At 36.1% G+C, this 20,171-nt stretch overlaps 1 protein-coding gene across 1 annotated transcript in view; it reads right to left on the bottom strand.

The window, feature by feature from the left end:
* LOC107591188 (disks large homolog 1-like) overlaps positions 1-20,171 on the bottom strand; it is a 156,153-nt gene that overhangs the window by 38,877 nt on the left and 97,105 nt on the right. The window contains exons 6-12 of the mRNA XM_016280271.1: positions 13,397-13,495; positions 12,897-12,950; positions 6,484-6,534; positions 6,265-6,389; positions 4,845-5,014; positions 4,582-4,718; positions 3,386-3,530 (exon numbers count right to left, since the gene is read on the bottom strand). Of these exons, the coding sequence (XP_016135757.1) occupies positions 3,386-3,530; positions 4,582-4,718; positions 4,845-5,014; positions 6,265-6,389; positions 6,484-6,534; positions 12,897-12,950; positions 13,397-13,495 (781 nt within the window). The remainder of the gene's footprint in view (positions 1-3,385; positions 3,531-4,581; positions 4,719-4,844; positions 5,015-6,264; positions 6,390-6,483; positions 6,535-12,896; positions 12,951-13,396; positions 13,496-20,171) is intronic.

Here is a 20,171-nt window from a genome sequence, read left to right as displayed (position 1 = left end):
CCCGATTGAGAAGCAGAGGATATTATTGAAGAGGATCGTGCAGAACCTGTGCAAGCACGGCTTTTAATGGTAGGCCTATGTTTTTTGTTTGTTGTTGTCTCATACTTTTAGATACGCTGTTATTTGTAAATGCTACTGCTTATGTTAGCTTTTAATATACAGTTTTATCCTGATTAAAGCTTTAATACAGTACGGCAACTGCACGCGCAGCCATGTTTAACGTTTCTCATAGCTATGTGAAAATGTGTATAATTGTAACAGTTCATTGTTGGAGCTGAGCTGAATGAGAGAGAGATGCAGAGCGTGTGTAGAGCAGGGGAATGCGAGGAACAGTATTAAGAACTGCTGTTTTAGAACATTGATTTTGAAACTTGTGAATCCATTAGAATCGTTAGAAGACAGAATCGCGATTCATATACGAAGTATACGCGATTCACATAGTTTTCTCTTCCTCTTCTCTAAAGCAGCGCAGCATGGCCTCGCCCCCTTTGCTGCCTTTTCCCAAGGGCGGGGTTTATCTGGGTTTGTGATGTCATGACCCCGGGAAGTACCTTGTTGTAGTCCCTACCAGCCGTTTTTGTAGGCATTAAACTACCAGAATTTTAAAAGACGATATCTCCGTTTGCATTGAACTTTTAGCTTTGTAACTTTGCAGATATTGTTTATGTTCAAACAGCAACATTAGACACCAACTAATGTTAAAAAAGTGAAATTGCAATGAACCACCCCTTTAATATATTTACAGTAGGAAATTTACAAAATATCTTTATGGAACATGGTCTTTACTTAATATCCTAATGATTTTTGGCATAAAGAAAGAAAAAGAAAAATCAATAATTTTGACCCATACAATGTATTTTTGGCTATTGCTACAAATATACCCCAGCGACTTAAGACTGGTTTTGTGGTCCAGGGTCACATATGTAATAATTACATGTATAGACAAGCCGAAGACTGAAACTGCTGGGGGGAAAAATACCTTGTTGTGTAAGAGTCCTCCTAGAAAGGATGTTGTAAATCATATTTGATCACTCCCTTTCTGCACACAATCTTCTTTACTTGCACATTAGCTTACATATACCCTTATGTACACTGCCGTTCAAAAGTTTGTGGTTGGTAAGATCTTTTGGTAACACTTTACAATAAGGTTCCATTAGTTAATGTATTAACTAAAATTAACAATACATTTAGCAAATAATTTATTAATCTTTGTTAATGTTAGTTAATAAAAATAGAGTTGTTCCTTCTTAGTTCATGTTAATTCATAGTGCATTAACTAATGTTAACAAGCACAACTTTTGATTTTAATAATGCATTAGTAAATGTTGGAATTAACATTAAGATTAATAAATGCTGTAGAAGGTTTGTTCATGCTTACTTCATGTTAACTAATATAGTTAGATAATGTTTTGTAAACCTTACTGTAAAGCGTTACCCATCTTTTAATGTCTTTAATTTTAATTTTTGAAAGAAGTCTTTTATGCTCACCAAGGCTGCATTTATTTGATCAACAATTACATTTTCATCCATGCATTTAGAAGACACTTTTATCCAAAGAGACTTACAAAATAGCAGAAACAAAACAATTCAAAGACAAAGCAATTTGTCAGTCAAAATACAATAAAATTTTTACTATTGTGACATATTATTACAATTTAAATAACGGTTTTCTATTGTAATATATTTTAAAATACAATTTATTCTTGTGATGATAAAGCTGAATTTTCATGAACAGTTAATCCAGTCTTTAGTGTCACATGATCCTTCAGAAATCATTCTGATATGCTGATTTGGTGCTCAAGAATATTATCATCAATGTTGAAAACGGTCTTAAGAACAGCATTTATTAAAAAAAAATTTAAGATGCGCTATATTAAAAGTCTTCTAAAGACATACGATAGCGTATTAAACAAATACTTAAAGTTGTGTTCTACATAAAATATATTGGTAACACTTTTCAATTTTAATGTGTAATCCTTGTCACACTTTGCATGTATTTACTATAGTGATAAAATAAATTATGTAGTAAATTATAACACTAAACCAAACCCTAAACTTCTAGTAAATACATGTTGTTAATTAATTTCACATAGTACTTACTTGTGGAATTACACTGTTAGAAGGAATCATTAAAATAAAGTGTGACCAAACTAAAAATATAAGTATTGTTGCAGCTTAAACACCAGAGAACAGAGATAGCAAGGTCATAAGTTTGATTTCCAAGGAATGCATGAACTGATAAAATGCACATCCTTAATGCAATTATACTGGAAAGAAGCATCTGCCAAGTGCATGAATGTACCAACATTGGGGTATGTAAATAATGGCAGAATTTTTATTTTGTGTGAACAAAATCCTTTTAAGGCTCTATAAAGTCAAGGGTACGCACTGGGCAATTACTAACTGCAGACATTGACAACCCATTTATTTAATTCTCATCAAACAGTCCTTCACATGTCAAATCCCTATGCAGTGCCTGCACTCTTAAAAATAAAGGTGCTTCAAAAGGTTCTTCAAGCGATGCCATAGAAGAACCATTTTTAGTTCCACAAAGAACCATTCAGTCAAAGGTTCTTTAAAGAACCATCTCTTTTCTTACCTTTTTATAATCTGAAGAATTTTCTTTTGCCACAAAGAACCTTTTGTGAAACAAAGTTTCTTCAGATGTTAAAGGATCTTTATGGAATCATTTAGACAAAAAGGTTCTTCTATGGCATCGTGAAGCACCTTTATTTTTAAGAGTGTGACTGGCTGACAGATATAATGAAATGGGATCACTAATGAAATTGTTCTGTTTACGCCTTCCGAGAAAAATCACATCACGCACGCACACACATGACCGAGACAGTGTTGTCTACATGTGTGGATATCCTTACAAGGCTTTAAAACTCTCTCTGCAACACTTGCACACGCACATTCACTCATTTCAACATATACTGATGCTGGATTTGCTGGATGGGGGAGCTGGCCACGTGATGCACTTCATGATTAAATGTGCTTTTGTCCTTCATGCCTTTAAGCCCTAATGACAGCTTCCTTTCTCAGAATCTAATGCTGGGGGATCTGGCCTGCCACTGGAACATCACCAAGGTGCTACATTATCGACTGTCATCACTCAGCACTTTGCACAGTCAATTTTAGTGGCCGTCCTCACGAGTTGCTGCCCCCATCAGTAGAAAGTGCTGTGTATAGCAGCTTTGAGGTGAGATTTAAAAGCCGTAAGTGCGCATGGGACCTCAGAACTGAGTCAAAGTGCCGTTCAAGGCAAATCGGTTCATTCTCTGACCATATTGATAACGCCTGCATGCTTTTTTTTTTTCTAAGTAAATGACTTTTTCTAAAAAAAAAAAAAGAATACAGTATGTTTCAAGTTAAGCTTACTTACAGCTGGTGACATCGGGAGGAACGTAAATATCATTCATAAAGACACTAGTGGGCTTCGCCACTTTTAAATAGACGACATCAGGGGTGTTTTTCAAGGCAGCCACGGCATCTTCATGAGTGACCTCTTCAAGGCAAACAGCATTCACCTATAACCAAGCACATGATTAGATGAAACCTTCAGATGAAACTCACAAAATGAAAGTTTGAGGTCTGTAAGATGTTTTAATGTTTTTGAAACTAGTCTTTTATACTCAGCAAGACTGTATTTATTTCATTAAAAATACCGTAAAATCAGTAATACTGTGAAATATTATAATTTAAAATAACCGTTTTAATATAATGTCAAATGTATTTATTCTTTATTTATTCTTGTAATGGGCAAAGCAGAATTTTTGGCAGCCATTACTCCAGATTTCAGTGTCACATGATTCTTCAGAAATCATTCTAATTTGCTAATTTGGTTATAACAGCACTGCTGAAAACAGTTGTGCTGCTTACAATTTTTGTGGAAACCATTTTACAGTTTTTTTAAAGGATTTTTGATGAATAGAATGGTTACTAAAACAGGCACTTTTGATCAATTTAATTCATCCTTGCTGAATAAATGTATCAATCTATTTAAAAAAAAAATTCTGAAAAGTTATAATATAAAACATGAAGGTATTAATATTTAATATAGCCAGGGTACAATAAACTTCAAATGACAGAAAAGGACTAATCAATGGTCCATTTCATGATTCAGTAACAGTGATTAGCATGAACTTCATTTTTGGGTGACGTCTTTCTTTAAAAATGAATAATGACTGAAAAATGAGTGTTTACTATTGTCATTTTGCATTATTGACACTATTTTCCTAATTAATGCTGTTCAGTTGCTTTGTCACAATCTGTATTGTTAAAAGCGCTATATAAATAAAGGTGACTTGACTTGACTTGACTTAATGTATAATTGCATTCTGCCAGATACAAATGTTTCTCTACAGGTTGAAAGCGACAGCTTATTTGCTAAAATGGTTTATTGTAGAGGATATATTTATCATTAAAAGTCAGCAGCAGGGGCTCTAAATGAATAGGTTGTACATCTCGTTAAACAAAGTGCTCTTAAAAAATTGGATTTCCTCCTTGCATCAATGTAAAATGATGTCTCTAATGTTATTTAGTAAATATAGGTAATAGAAAAGTTAACTTTTAACTTACAGCCAGAAGTTTATCTCCAATCTGTAGCCGTCCATCTTTGTGGGCCGCTCCTCCCTCAATGATTTTGGTGATATAAATACTGTTGTCCCCAGGAACATGTTGGTTTCCAACTCCTCCGGCTATACTGAAACCTAAACCTGTCAACAGAGGTCAGACTAAACCATTTGCTAAATCATTTCCTAACATGACTTACTGTATAGTGATTAAACATCAAGGCATAGCATGCTTTTATTTTGTAATCTTTAGATGAGAGATGGCTTTACCTTTAGGACCTTTCACCAGCTTTATAGCCATTATTTTTTCCGTGACAGCTTTTCTTCTTCTGACGTACAGTCTAACAATGCAGCCTGCCTCTTTTAGTGCCTCCACAGCGTTGCTGTGAGTTACGTCTCTCACATCTACATCATTTACCCGCAGTATACAGTCATTAACTCTGTAGAGAGGGAAAGAGGGAGAACAATGACTAAACAGTCCAAAAAAAGACAAAAATCACAATGATAAAGTGCTCTTCGAAGTACAACCAATCAAAACACTAAATTAGTCTATAAACAAATGATCTATCATTGTAATCCTGTTTTACACCTCAGACACAAGCTGCATGTAAGGGAAGCAGCATCGCAACTGCAACACAAGAGTTGAACTGTGTTGTCACACTGCATAATAGAGCTGCAGGCCTATACAGAAAAGTATGTTATTTCTGGTTACTACACTGAGTATTTTCTATTATAACAGTAATAGCATATGCAGTTATTATCAGGCGTGGGCCAATGACAACTATTTCACACTTTTCCAGTAAATAATGAGAGGAAGAGAAGGTTCAGATTTAAATTTACATGAGGAGGGGAATCATATTTACTGTCCACATTAATTTACACTAATTCCAAACCTCAGTTAGGGAAGATTTTGAACTGCTTAATCATCAGGGTTAAGTCATAAGTTTTATTTATTCATTAAAAAAACGGCACCATACTGCTACAATAAACATTCAACTTGAACAGTAGTGTTTGGATTGTGTTGGATTAATTTAAGAAATTAATACTTTTTATTCAGCACTTATATGGGAATTGTTTTAAAGTGACAGTAATGTTACAAAATAGTAATGTTAATAATATTTCACAACATTACTGTTTTATTGTATATTTGAACAAATAAATGCAGCCTTGGTGAGCATAAGACCCCAAACAGTATATAATTTTTGTCCAAACACTGTATGAGATGTGCACTATTATTTTGTTTCTTTATAAATGCCTGTATTGGCATTTACAGGCAAAACCATTTCGAATTTCCATACTAGAGCAGAAAAATAAGTGCAGAAGTTTTCTTCTTTCAGTGCAAAAAGTGAGTGTGAGCGTCTGAAAATTCTTGAGCATGAACACCAGGCATTGCCCGAGGGAACGCGGTCCTGTATGCTAGCATCCTGTGTGCTTAGCAGATTGCAGAAGATTCTGTTGATAAATTTACAGTGCATTTTCAACATGTTTTCTGCTGACTTCAGCGCTCTACATGTGGCAAAAATAGGTTCAGCAGTCAAAACTACCAACAACTACACTTCTGCCACTTCAGCGACACAATTCTGTGCTGCTTATGATGTTAACTTGTAACTTGTTAATATGGGCTCAGAAATAAATATGCACCACTTATGTGCTGTGTGATGTGAAACGGGCCTAATACACATTTTCTGACCCGAGTCTGCCATCCTGTGCGGCAGCTCCTCCTGGGATGATCTTGGTGATAAAGATGCTTGGGTCTTCACCGATGTGGGGGTTATCTGTACCGCCTGCAATACTGAAACCCAGGCCCGAGTTCCCCTGAAGGGAAAAAAAACATGTCAGAACAAAAAAAGAGAATGCCAACCAAAGAAAAAAGCCAGACTTTTTTGTGTCATTGTCTGAGCACTCTTACCCGTTCAAGTGTAATTTCTTCATATTCATAATCAGCTTCTGTTCCATTCACCTGAAAGTTTAACAAACTAATTTTGTAAATATACAATGTCAAAATACACAGACATACATGAATGCCCTCCTCTATTAGTGTCACCCAAAAACGTTTAGTTATGCAAGTTTCTATAATTCAGGAGTGTTATTAATTACCTGATTTTACTCTCTATATTCATTTGTTTTCCTTTCTTGTTTTTCTAAAACACCAGTGTCATGAACAATTAGAAATTAGATCGCAACCTCTACTATGAAAAGTCATTAAAAAGTCTGTGACAAACCTTTTACAGAAATTGTTTTAAATGTATTTTTAATTATTGATTATATCATAATTTGGCAACAAAATAAAAAAAAAAAAATGTCGTCAAAAGCAACTGTTCAGAACTGAATCAAAGAGAGAAATTTCCTGCTAGATTCACACTGCTAGTAATATATTATTAAAATGTACAAATGTAATAACATACAATAGACAGACATTATCACTGAAAAAAAAAATTATTAGATCAAAATAAAAATCAAAATTATTTCAACTTGTTACAAGTAATCGGTTCACTTTTCCCCCAACTGAAAAAAATGAAGTTTGACCAAATCAAATTTAGATAGTCAACTGAAACTAAATATTCACTTTCAACCAAATATATTTTTACATAATTATACCACAAATGATCACTAAATCTATTTGGATTAACTTAAACTTTACATATTTTTAAATCAAATATCCAGATAAATGCAAATCTAAATTGTACATATTAAGCACACTGAAAAAAGTGATCCCATTAAGTAGGCTCAAAATTATTTTATGTGGTTCTCCGACAGGATTAATTAAATTTTATTAAAAAATTGTCATGTAACTGAATTATAGAACTGTGTACTAAGTAGCTAACAAGTTACCTAGAAATAGCACATATAGCATGTTAAATAGTACATACATAGTATGCTAAATGTAAATGCTAAGTGTTAAATGCTCTTTGAGCAAAACAGTAATAGCATGTACTGTACAAGTCCACAGCCTAAGCAAATGCTCCACTCTCCTCCACAATGGTAACCCAGTGTAATTTAAACGGTTCTAATTATTCCAACATAATTGAACATTAAACACTATAAGTCTCTCGATTTTCTCATCTTGCTGAAAATTGTTTTTTTTTCATTAAGTCCCAATCAAAGCATGGGACTTGTGGTCATGTGGTTTTCACAGAACACAAAATTGTCATTTGATTTGACGCAAATTGTTTAAATTACACCAACAAAACTTAGTTTTACTTCCAATTAAAGGGTTAGTTCACCCAAAAATGAAAATTCTGTAATTATTTACTTGCCCTCATGTCGTTTCAAACCCGTAAGACCTTCGTTCATCTTTTGAAATTAAGATATTTTTGATGGAATCTGAGAGCTGTCTGACCCTGCATAAACAGCAACGCAACTGAAATGTTCCCAAGTCCAGAGACGTAGCAAGGAGATCTGTAAAATAATCCATGTGACATCAGGGGTTCAACCATAATTTTACGAAGCTACAAGAATACTTTTTGTGCGCAAAAGAAAAAAAAATTACGATTTTATTCAACAATTCGTCTCCTCCACATCACCATGTAGCACCATTTTGGAGAGTATCCACTGGACGTAATCAACATATGCTGTTCTGTGTCAGCTGCATCACACGGATACACTGTTTTCGTTCAGATCAAATCACAACAACGTAGGAAACAGATCTGGCGTGACGCAGCTGACACAGAACAGCATACGCTGTTTACGTCCAGCGGATACTCTCCAAAATGGCACTACAGGGTGATGTGGAGGAGACGAATTGTTGAATAAAGTCTTTTTTTTTTCTTTTGCGCACAAAAAGTATTCTCGTAGCTTCGTAAAATTACGGTTGAACTACTGATGTCACATGGATTATTTTACCGATCTCCTTGCTACGTCTCTGGACTTGGGAACATTTCAGTTGTATTGCCGTCTATGCAGGGTCAGACAGCTCTCAGATTCCATCAAAAATATCTTAATTTGTGTTCCGAAGATGAACAAAGGTCTTACAGGTTTGAAACGACATGAGGGTGAGTAATTAATGACAGAATTTCATTTTTGGGTGAACTATCCCTTTAACTAAATATTTCACTTTAGCTCAATGACAAGACAGAAAAGTACATTTATTAAGTTAGATCAAGTATAAAATGTTCTTTAGAGTAACAACGAGGCATATGCACTTTTTCAGTGCATAAAACCACATTATACCAGAGCAAATAACAATCAACAGCAATAAAAGATATACAGATCAGAAAGAACAGTACCTGTTTTTTTAAGGGTATAGCAGGAGCATTCATTTAATAAATGTGTCTCACTGTTATGTTTTCAACAACCAAGAAGTTATACTCTCTGTTCTATAGCTAGTACTCAAAGTTCAATTTAATACATTTATCTAAATCCACTCAGCAGAATTCCTCAGATTTTCTGCAAAAAACAGTGTAGATTTCATCTTCAGATTCCATCTGGGCAAAAATAATCTTCTATAATAAAAAGTTGTGCTATAATTATCTAAGAATGAACTGTTTGGAAAAGTCTCTGTGTTTTCTCTTTCCACTCCTTACATTTCCCCTCTACTGATTCTACCGTTCTTGGTGCTACAAAACTCAGGCAGCATTACATCTATTTCCAGTTACTGTGTTTTTCAGCCAAAGAGGCCACAGCAACCAAAACTGAAGAACACAGGCGCTAGCTGTCGACTAAACATGCAATGCAGTCCACTCGCTTTCAACATTCTGGGTTCAACACAAGTTAAGCTGTACCCAACAGCATTTGCTGCATAATGTTGATTACCACAGTAAATAATTCAGACTTGTCCCTCAATAAATGTCACTTTCAAAGAAAGTACACCAGGCAATAAATTCTAAAACAGTGTGTTTTAGAGTTTATTGCCTGGTGTACTTTCTTTGTAAGTGACATTTATTGAGGGACAAGTCTGAATTATTTACTGTAAAAAAGTAACCGTAACTTAAACATTATGCATGTTGGCATGAAACTAAAGTGATAGAATTGCTTATTGGCCTCGTGTGCGTAAAACTATATCCAATCTTTCAACTTCAAAGTCATGACCACATAACACCTAGTAAACCTTGGTAACTTTCACATGATACAGGCAAGGATACCAGAAAGGAGTGTTTACATGGAGTAAACAACACTCGGGACGAGTTCAAATTGAGTTTTCATTTAAATGAGGCTTGATAGATGTTCTATAATTAAAGTTTTATATGAAACTGTTAGAAACCAAAACTCATCATCAACGTATCAGCTTTTAGATGTTTGTGTGGTTCTGAAGGCTCTGCTTTAAGCTTATAAATTATATTTAAAGGACCTTCTCTTTCTGTAGCTGCTGCTGAAAACATCTGTCTTTGACATTAATGGTGTTGAGGTGGGGTTTAAAGGGGGTGAGAGATGTACCAATACGGCATAATTCTCTAATCATGCCACCAGCTCTCAGTGTCATACTACAACAACATTCATGCTATTACTTTAATGCTTTTGTATCATTTATCAAAGAACATAAAAAATCCAAAAAGGCCTTTTCATTCTGGCATAACTACATATATTCACCAGAATCGTCACAATGCTGAAATTAATTCTATTGACAATAACCTTTTCTCTTGTTTTATGGGAGGCATTTACAGGCTTTCAGCACTGCTGTATGCTGTTACTCACATACTGGGTGTAGGGCCACAAACAACCAGCCACAGGGATCAGAGCCAAAACAGGCATTTACACGATCAATATCAGACTACTACTACAGTCTATGTATGCAAGATAATGAACGATCAAAACAGGAATAGACGTGCATGCACAAGGATTGTTCAACATCAACATTGCCATTTATACTGTACATTTCTTAAATGGAAATATCTCAAAAGCATTTGTTTATAAAAAGAAAAAAATACCATTTGGATTTTGCAAACTCAAGCCAGATCACTATAAATCCACCTCAATGTCAAAAATACAATGTGGGTAATGCAATGTAGAAATATCCTTTAATTGTCAACAAATCATACTTTAAACAGAACAAATAGACCAAAATTGTAACAATGGCCCTTCAAATTCCTCTTCTCACCTTCTTTTCACCTCAGTTATGGTAATTTCTACAGCCAGCTGGTGAGTGCCAGCCCTATGCATGTAATATTATAGGGTGAAACTCCTCAATATCTTTGGGTCTTAATCACTAACATGCAAAACTTTTATTGCATTGATTATGATTATACAAATTATAATTTAAGGGCAGGTTTACTTTTTCTCTAATGAAACTCACCCTACACATCAAAATTACAAACCAGTGATCTTAGAAACATGCCATGTTAAGTCACACTTAAAAACACTGAGAATAATTCCCAGCTCTAATTTGCTCGTTTTCTGACCCACGATCAAATTAAATCCCACCCTCAGTGCCATTAAGCATGCAGGACATCTTGTTATTGTGCATTTTTGAATGTCATACTGAAGAGAGAGCCGCTAAAATCATCTCCACAATAGTACACATTCAAAAGTTTGGGGTCAGTAAGATTTTGTTTTTAATTCATAAGAAATTAATACTTTTATTCAGCAAGAATCCATTAAATTGGTTGAAAGTGACCATAAACTATATTGTTTCAAATATAACATTGTTACAAAAAATTTCCATTTCAAATAAATGCATATTATAATTATTTCTGAAGGATCACATGACAATAAAAGCTGAAATAATGGCTGTTAAATTCAGCTTTGCCTTCGCAGAAATAAATTACAATTTAAAATATATTAAAGGGGTCATATGATGTTGCTAAAAAGAACATTATTTGGTGTATTTGGTGTAATGAAATGTGTTTATGCAGTTTAAGGTTCAAAAAACACATTATTTTCCACATACTGTACATTATTGTTTCTCCTCTATGCCCCGCCTTTCTGAAATGTGCCGATTTTTACAAAGCTCATCGGTCTGAAAAGCGAGGTGTGCTGTGATTGGCCAGCTATCCAGTGCGTTGTGATTGGCCGTATACCTCAAGCGTGTGACGGAAATGTTACGCCCTTTACCATACTGTGATGCCTTGTCCCGGCCGGAGCGACGAGACAAAACCAATAAAACCCATTATAAATGAGGCATTCGTTGCATCCAGTGGGGACATAATTACGGATTATAATGACTTATACTGTCTTTTTACGCTTTGCATCGCGCCGCGTAAACATAAAACCATGTCTGCATTTGTGATCGGAGAAATGACAAACAACAAGAAATGACAAAAAACTCGCGTTTGAATCGTCAGTGGCAAATTCTTTATATATTAAAAAAACGTACTGCGAGTCAGAACAGCGGCATTTTAGTCTACTCTACCAGGATCAGGAGACAGTCCTCCATAAAATGTGCTGCACACATCTGAATATTTGGATTGAACTGTTCTGGAACAGTGTTGTAAATACAACTTAACCACTGATTTCTAGTAGTGTCCTCTTTTGGAAGGCCAAACAAAGTAGTTTCGCTTTCACAACGAAACACAGCCTTGAGTGAGCAGAGGCAGGCTAGAGTGAGGAACGGCCGGCGGATTCGACGAAGGAGCGTCCAGCGGGCTTGCGGCAACCACATGTGACGACCCTGGGCTGGACGCCGCTTCGTCCACGGTGAAAGCCGATCCGGCGATCCACAGCACGAAGTTGATGTATTTCCTCAGCGACCAGCACGGATCAGCTCCAGGCATGACGAAGCAGATATCGTCCTCTTTTGGAAGACCAAACAAAGTAGTTTCGCTTTCACAACGAAACACACAGCGCCTTCACGACATGGCGGCAGCAACAATACTACAGCGAGAATAAAAGTTACGCCTTCTTTCTTTGCGTGAACATTTGGGTGGCATTATGCAAATCTTCCCACATCGTGACAGACATGTGGGGGCGTGTTAGAACGAGCCGTTTTAGGTAGGCGTGGTTGACTCTGAACTTTTATAAAGAATATCTCTTTGGATTTGAGACTTTAGTCTTTGCAACTTTACAGATCTTCTTTATGCACCAAGAGCTTGTAACACTCCAAAGAGAAAGGAAAAATTGAAATCACATCATATGACCCCTTTATAATATATATATATTTTTCTTAAAATTCAAATTGTTATTTTTTTTTTATGTAGTAATATTTCAGCTTTTACTGTATTTTTGATCAAATAAATTCAGCCTTGGTAAGCATATGAGACAACTTTCAAAAAATTCAAACTTTTGAATGGTTGAATATTACAAAAAACAACTCCACTAACTAGTTAAGGTAAATTATTTTTATTTTATCTTTAAGTATATATTATATATAACTGAAAAAGATTCAACAGTAATCTACCTCTTAGCAAAATGCAGTACATGAAGAAATACATCACTTACATATGGACTTACATAGGGCGAGGTGTCAAGGCTTTCTGTGTTCACCACCACTGGTGCTGGGCTTGCCTGCAAAATAAACATTCAGTTAATACTTGAGCTGAAACGAATCAAGACCCATAATCGTGCACCTTGCTTCTTGTCCCTAACCTACTGAGAATGAAATGGCAAAATAAACCGTTAACTATTTAAAAAAATAAGAAAAAGATCCAATAATAAAGCATCACTTACTCTTGGCATGCTGATACAGTATTACTTTGGCATTTGCAAGAGATTAACAGCACAGCTTGTGTCCATACACAGCATAACATACTGCAGAATATGCAATATAGTGGCATAACAAACCAGCGCAGACCTAATCCTTCTGCTAACATGTATCGCACGCTTCACTTGCACAATTGCTTTTGAGGTACAAGTGCGCATCAGTGATATAACGTGGCATTCTCTCTGTAATCTCTAAATCAAGAGGACCATCGCTGAGGTGGGTGGAGTGAAAACATGAGATAAAAAAAAACCTGTGACGTGGGTGCAGGGATGGAAGTGGTCTCGGCTGGGACGGGTGAGATAGGGATCACAGGGATTATGGGAGCAGAGGGAGCAATGACATCTGCCTGCTAAACAATGACAGTGGAGGTCAAAGGTCAGAGCAGATGACACACAGCAGTAATGATTGTTCACGAAATTTCCTAATTTAATCAGATATTGAACAGAATTAAGAACAGAGAGGGAGGGAACAACAAAAGTTGAGGTAATGAAAACACAATAACATTGGTCCATAAATTAAGACTGGACTCTGTAATTCCCTTTTATTAGCAAAGGACTCTACAAACATTCAATGAAAATGATTATGTAAAGGGTGAAAAAATAAATGAAAGAAAAGTTAATAATGAAAAGACAAAAAATAGAAAAATAGTTTAATTAAAAATTATTATTCTGTCATTATTTACTCACTCTAATATTGCTCCGATCCCGCATGTTTTTTTCTCTCTCGTTGAATCACAAAAGCACAATTTTGAAGGATTGTGACTATTGATTAACCTTCTTTCATTCTCCAAAAAAACAGTGGAGGTCAAAGGTCAGAGCAGATGACACACAGCAGTAATGATTGTTCACGAAATTTCCTAATTTAATCAGATATTGAACAGAATTAAGAACAGAGAGGGAGGGAACAACAAAAGTTGAGGTAATGAAAACACAATAACATTGGTCCATAAATTAAGACTGGACTCTGTAATTCCCTTTTATTAGCAAAGGACTCTACAAACATTCAATGAAAATGATTATGTAAAGGGTGAAAAAATAAATGAAAGAAAAGTTAATAATGAAAAGACAAAAAATAGAAAAATAGTTTAATTAAAAATTATTATTCTGTCATTATTTACTCACTCTAATATTGCTCCAATCCCGCATGTTTTTTTCTCTCTCGTTGAATCACAAAAGCACAATTTTGAAGGATTGTGACTATTGATTAACCTTCTTTCATTCTCCAAAAAAACAAAAAAAAACTAAACAAAAAGCATGCCACTATGAACTGTTATTCAAAACTACTTGGAAAAACCTTCATAATTCCACTTTTATGGTCCACAAGCAAAAAATAACAGCACACGGGGTTGGAATGACATGATGGTAAGTAAATAACGATTTTTTTAAATAATTAATTTTGAGGTGAAACACTCAATAAAATAAAATGCATTGTACTATAGAGTGTTAAAATGTGTAAATTGTGACATAGAATCTCCATCAAGGTAAAAGTCAGGATGTGTGCCGTTTTGTGACTCACTTGAAGGACAAACCTTTCTTTAGACTTAAGTAAAAAATGGCCACAGTGTTTTAAGATTAAACAGAGCTAAAAATAAAACTCAAGTCCAGCAATCGACATCCTGTTGTGCAGGGCTGTGAACAATTAGCTTTTCCTTTTTGAAGATGAAATTAGCCGTCACAATGTCAATCAGAGCTTTGTAAGGTTTAGTGAGTTTGTCATCATCTTTTCTGCAGGTTGAAAATGTCTGCCAGAGACTTCGGACTACACAGCACCTGAACAAAATAGTCTACATCATAACAACTGCTGAGCAAAACTCAAGTTCCCTGTGGCTAAGTTTGGAAAATAAAAGATAAGAGACACAATAATATGCTAATAAGTTAATAATATCTCACAATTCCTTTCACAAAAGAATGACGCAAAACACAGAAACAGTCCACAACAGTGACACTTTTCTACAGTTGAGTATTAATTTGTTCCCTCGTTTTAGTTCAATTTTGGCCATGTTGTACTAATTCTTTTCCTCCTTTTAGGCCACAATTTAACTAAATTAAAGCTAATATATTAATTAAATCAAAATAAATAATAAACAACAAACAAATTCTTAATTCTAGGCCACAATATATTGTGTTTTCCCCCCTGCATGTCATGTGCAGTTCTCCAGAACAGAGGTATATTTCCCATTCATTTTCCTCAATCAAAAATTGTAAGCCTTGAACCAAACTAAACAGCTGCAAAAAGAGTTACAGAAAATGCATTACAGATACTAATTAGCCAATAGTCTGTTGGTTTTATGTTGACATAGCCGGCAATGCAGCTAGCTAATGTTAACTAGCATTACCTAGCCTCTGTTAAAGGTGGGGTAAGCGATTTTTCAAAAACGCTTTCGAAAACGGATTCGGGCCGAATAGCAAAACAAACTTGTAGCCAATAAGCAGTAAGGGGCGTGTCTACTCATGATGTGGAGGAGAGAGAGTTCAGTGCACAGGACAGACATTAGCGAGCCGAGCGACAGAAAGATAGAGATGGCGGATAAAAAACAAAAGAGGAGAAACGTCTGCGGAACAAAAGAAGGTTTAAGGCAATAAGGCGGACCCGTGTAAATATCGGATCAGCTTTCCAGCGCTGGAGAGAACTCAAGGAGCAGAAGGCCTGCGATCGGACGCCGAGGTTGCTTTGTTTCTTCTCGATAGGTGAGTAACACCATGTCTGTGCCGCAACAGCTAAAGTCTGTCTAGTACACTGGACGCGACAAAGCGACCATTGAAAATCATTTGAAATTTGTGTCAATACGTCATAAATAGAACGCAGCAGCAGTTTTCTGTTGGGGATTTGTCGTGCAGCGCCGCATCCAGTGTATACCATAGATATGTATATATATCTATGGTGTAGACAGCATCACTGATTATGAGTTCCATAGTATTTTGTCGCGCCGTGCCACTCGCGTCTGGTGTAGACACGGTGTAAGATTGGTTTTGCTTTGTTTCACGGAACTAATCGTTGCCTGGGTTGCATACGTATGTGTGAGGCGGAGCTATCAAAATAGGGGCGAGACCTTTTTGGGGTAGGGGCGTGTTTGTTTTGGTGATTTCAAATGTCAACATTGGCTACCAGAAATCGCTTACCCCACCTTTAACTTTCAAAACCTTTTGTCTCAAGAATTACATGATATTTCCATGGTCTAAACAAAATTGTGGCTAATCATTCATTCAGAAATGTATTTGTAATAGAGTGTAGCATACATGATGTGCACTGTGGTGAGGATCTGACGCAAGCAGATATCTATGAGAGTTCAGCAGATTCCAGCTCTACAGGAGCAAAAGCGAATGTTACCATGCTGTCAGTGAGGAGACATCCGCTGAATCTGGTCTTCTACACAGACCGTCTGTGTCAGCGTTCCCCAAACAAAACTGATCTGATCCACAGCCGCTTGTCCAAGCACCAACCACACAGCCAGAGGAGACGGATATTCAGTTACAACAGTCCAGTTCACTCAGTCAACAACAGACACATCACTGCAACTACTAATTAGAAAGGGTTTCTGTTTCACTAACCCTCACTCTCAGGGTTATGGCAGAGACTTGAGACTATGGAACATACTACAGAGCTACATTTGAGTGACAGCCCAGAAGACATCACCAATTCAACCACACTGTTTTGTCCTGCCTAAACTGACCAGTGTAACTTACATAATAGTCCATACACTGCATGCTATTATGGTAGTGGTACAGTAGTCATGGCCTGTGATCTCAGAGTTAAAATTAGAATCAATCATTAGCATTGATCAGATAGACTGGTTTAGAGTTCAGCCTAAAGCTCCCACCAATATCTCAATATTCCTTTTCCAAGTGTATTAAAGATATTAAACATGTTCACTACTTAGCAAATGTGTCAATAATATAACCAAAATAGATCATCTTTTGACACAGCTTCTTAAAAAGTACTACAGTTTGGACTGTAAATGAAATTATTGCGGTTTGGCAGTTAAAAACAATTAAAAGCATACACACATACACCACTGTTCAAATGTTTTGTAATTGTCAGTTATATTTTTTAAATGTTTTTTTTTTTAAAGAAATATCTTATGCTCACCGCGGCTGCATTTATTTGATATAAACAAAGCAATAACAGTAATATTGTGACATAATGTGATGATTTGGCTGATTTGGTGCTCAAGAAATATTTCCTATTATTAACAATGTTGAAATACAGTTAATATTCAGTTAATATCTTTGTGATAACTGTATATAACTATAATTATATATACATTGTGTGTGTGTGTGTGTATATATATATATATATATATATATATATATATATATATAAAATAGAAAAGTTTTAAAGCATAGCATTTATCTGAAATGGAAATCTTTTGTTACACTATGATCTTGAAAAAAAAAATCTTATTGACCCCAAAATGTTCAATGGGAGTGAATACATATTTATTTGTTTATTTATTTTTATGTCTGTCAATTAATTTTAATACAACACATGAAGCTGATTTACATTATATCGTTTTCTCGCCCATATTATATTTGCAAGGCCCAGGCAACCATAATGACAACGTCCAAATCTTGAAAAACCATATAATCATCAAAACAATATAATCGACAATTCACAAGTAGCATTAGCTGAAATTCAATTCCTCATACCTGAACTTCCTCCCACAGTGTCTTACCATCCCTCATCTCTTAATAAGACTCAGTCACACATACCTTCTTCAGTGAAAATGTGCCCCAAGAATTGGCCAGCCACAAGGCACTGGAAGAAGCTCTGACTTTAGCTGTGCTTTTGGTGGGGCTCTTTTTCACACTGTCCCTCAGGTTGGTGAACTTTCCTCTGCTCTTGGTGGAGACTGGGAGGGTGCAGGAGCTGTACTGCGGAACCCTTCTGGACTCCAGAGAAGTCTGCTGGAAGTTGGGAAGGGCGGGTTGAGAGAGGTGAGGCAGCGGCTGCTGCTGCTGCTGCTGGTGCAGGTGATGGTGGAAATGGTGATGAAATTGCGGTTGTTGCACCAACTGTCTCGGCGTTTGGGTCAGTGTACTGTGCACGTGTCCGACTCTCTGTTGCATTCTGGGATGGCTGCAGTTGGCCACCTCTGCCACCCCAGTCCGACAGTCCACATAAGTGCCACAGCAGTATTCATGGTTGTTGCAATAGGTGGTCATTGTTTTCCAAGCAGAGGTGGAGGGCAGGTGAAATGATGGAGAATGCAGCCTGAAGAGTGATGCTCTTACTTTGCTGAGCAATCGGGAAGGAGAGAGGACACACCGTGGTTGTAAATCTGGTCTTTTTCCACGGGTCCACTCTTCTGCCAACCTCTCTCACTGTCTATCTCTCTTTCTGCCTCACTCGCTCTCATCCCCCCGCACTTGCTCGCCAATTAATGAGCTCCAATGGGCACTGCACATGACAGCACACAGACTCTTCTGCAGGCATGAATAATCAATGCTTCATTCTTGATTTCAGCATTGGTGTCCGAATGGTCTGCAAGTCGCTCTTCAGACAACGGCAGATTTGCACTCTACGTTTGAGATTCATGAGGCTTTTTGTAGTCTGATTCGCTTTTCAAAGCATTAACACGGGTCACAAAGTGAGAGGTCACAGCGGATAAATGCAATCTCTATTAGATGCTTAGCATAAGGGGCGGGCGAACAGGCCGGCGTGGTGTATCAGAGCATATGATGATTGAGCGGAGCCTTGCTTTGACCTTATTTTACAACTACTATTCACAACTAATCTCCATTTGTACCTGCACTGTAAGATCTTTTACATAGTCCTGTGCTATTTAAATGTGAGCAATTCAGTGCTGACAGCTGGATGGTGGTCGTTTATTTAAGCCTATGGTGTTTCGCTAGAACGTGCCATTAAACTTGCTGTAGGTTATACTTGGTTTATATGAAAGGGTAATCACTTGAAATCACAGTCAACCCATATGCATATTGTTTAAATAGAGACTTTTTATTATAGAATATAAAATAAGACATTCATGCTTAATCCTACTTTCATTGGGTACTTTTATTGAGTGTGGAGACTACATGTCATTTTCACATGTTGGCCAATTAAATAAGCAGACGCTTTAGGGCTTGAAGAGTGTGGGGACTACTTCTGCATTAGGATTGGACAGTTGTGAACGTACCATTTCCTGTTGACCTCACATTTTAATGTACCCTGTCCTGTTTCTTATGGGGCTGTGGGTGAGTAAGGGAGAGGAGGAGGAGGAGGAGGAAGAAAAGAGGGAGAGAAAGCAAAGCTTGTGCCTGAGGCTTTTGTTTTCTGTTTTAAATCAATAATATTAATGATAATGCTAAATGATTAATAGGAGCACATTACTGGAGTTGATGAAAAGGTACTTGAGGCTTACTAATGGACATTAGAAAGTAAAATGTTGGGAGACATTTATATAAAATAATACAAATTTAAAATAAAAAATAATTTAATGTCAGGATAGTGGCCATATTGATTTGTCTTATTCACAAATTCACAGACACACCTCCTGCTGTACAGCAGATGGCCCCACACACACAGACATGCTCAGGTTGGAGGAAGGCAAAGAATGCACATATTAACCATCCATATCAATGTGAAAATATTCAATCCTCAGCGTGGCACCTTATAGTCTGGCATAAGTGTCTTATTTAAAGTCCACTAATGCATAAGACTATTTAAATTACTTTAAAGTTAAAAGTAGAATGAAATGATATTACAATTTTGACCAATACAGTTTATTTTTATTTTATGGCAGACAATCAATAGTCTAAAAGTCTAAACAAGATAGATCTAAATAAGATAAATTTAGAACAAATGAAAAGACTAAAAACTAAAATGTAAAAACGAAAACGAAAACGAAAATCATTTTAAATGCCGCAAGTGCATTTAGGCATCACAATATCATAATGTGCGGTATTAAAAATGAATATTAATTTTGATATTTGCTAAAGATTACATTTAACAGTGTTATGAAATTATGCATGTTTTCAAAGATTAACTTTAATAATATAAATGTGAAAAAGGGGGAAATAAGTATGCTC

Source organism: Sinocyclocheilus grahami, unplaced genomic scaffold (genome assembly GCF_001515645.1).
Source record: "Sinocyclocheilus grahami isolate Dianchi unplaced genomic scaffold, SAMN03320097.WGS_v1.1 scaffold138.1, whole genome shotgun sequence".
NCBI classification, from domain to species: Eukaryota; Metazoa; Chordata; class Actinopteri; order Cypriniformes; family Cyprinidae; genus Sinocyclocheilus; species Sinocyclocheilus grahami.
Note: the sequence above shows the minus strand (reverse complement) of the source record. Positions and strands in the feature narration are given on the sequence as shown.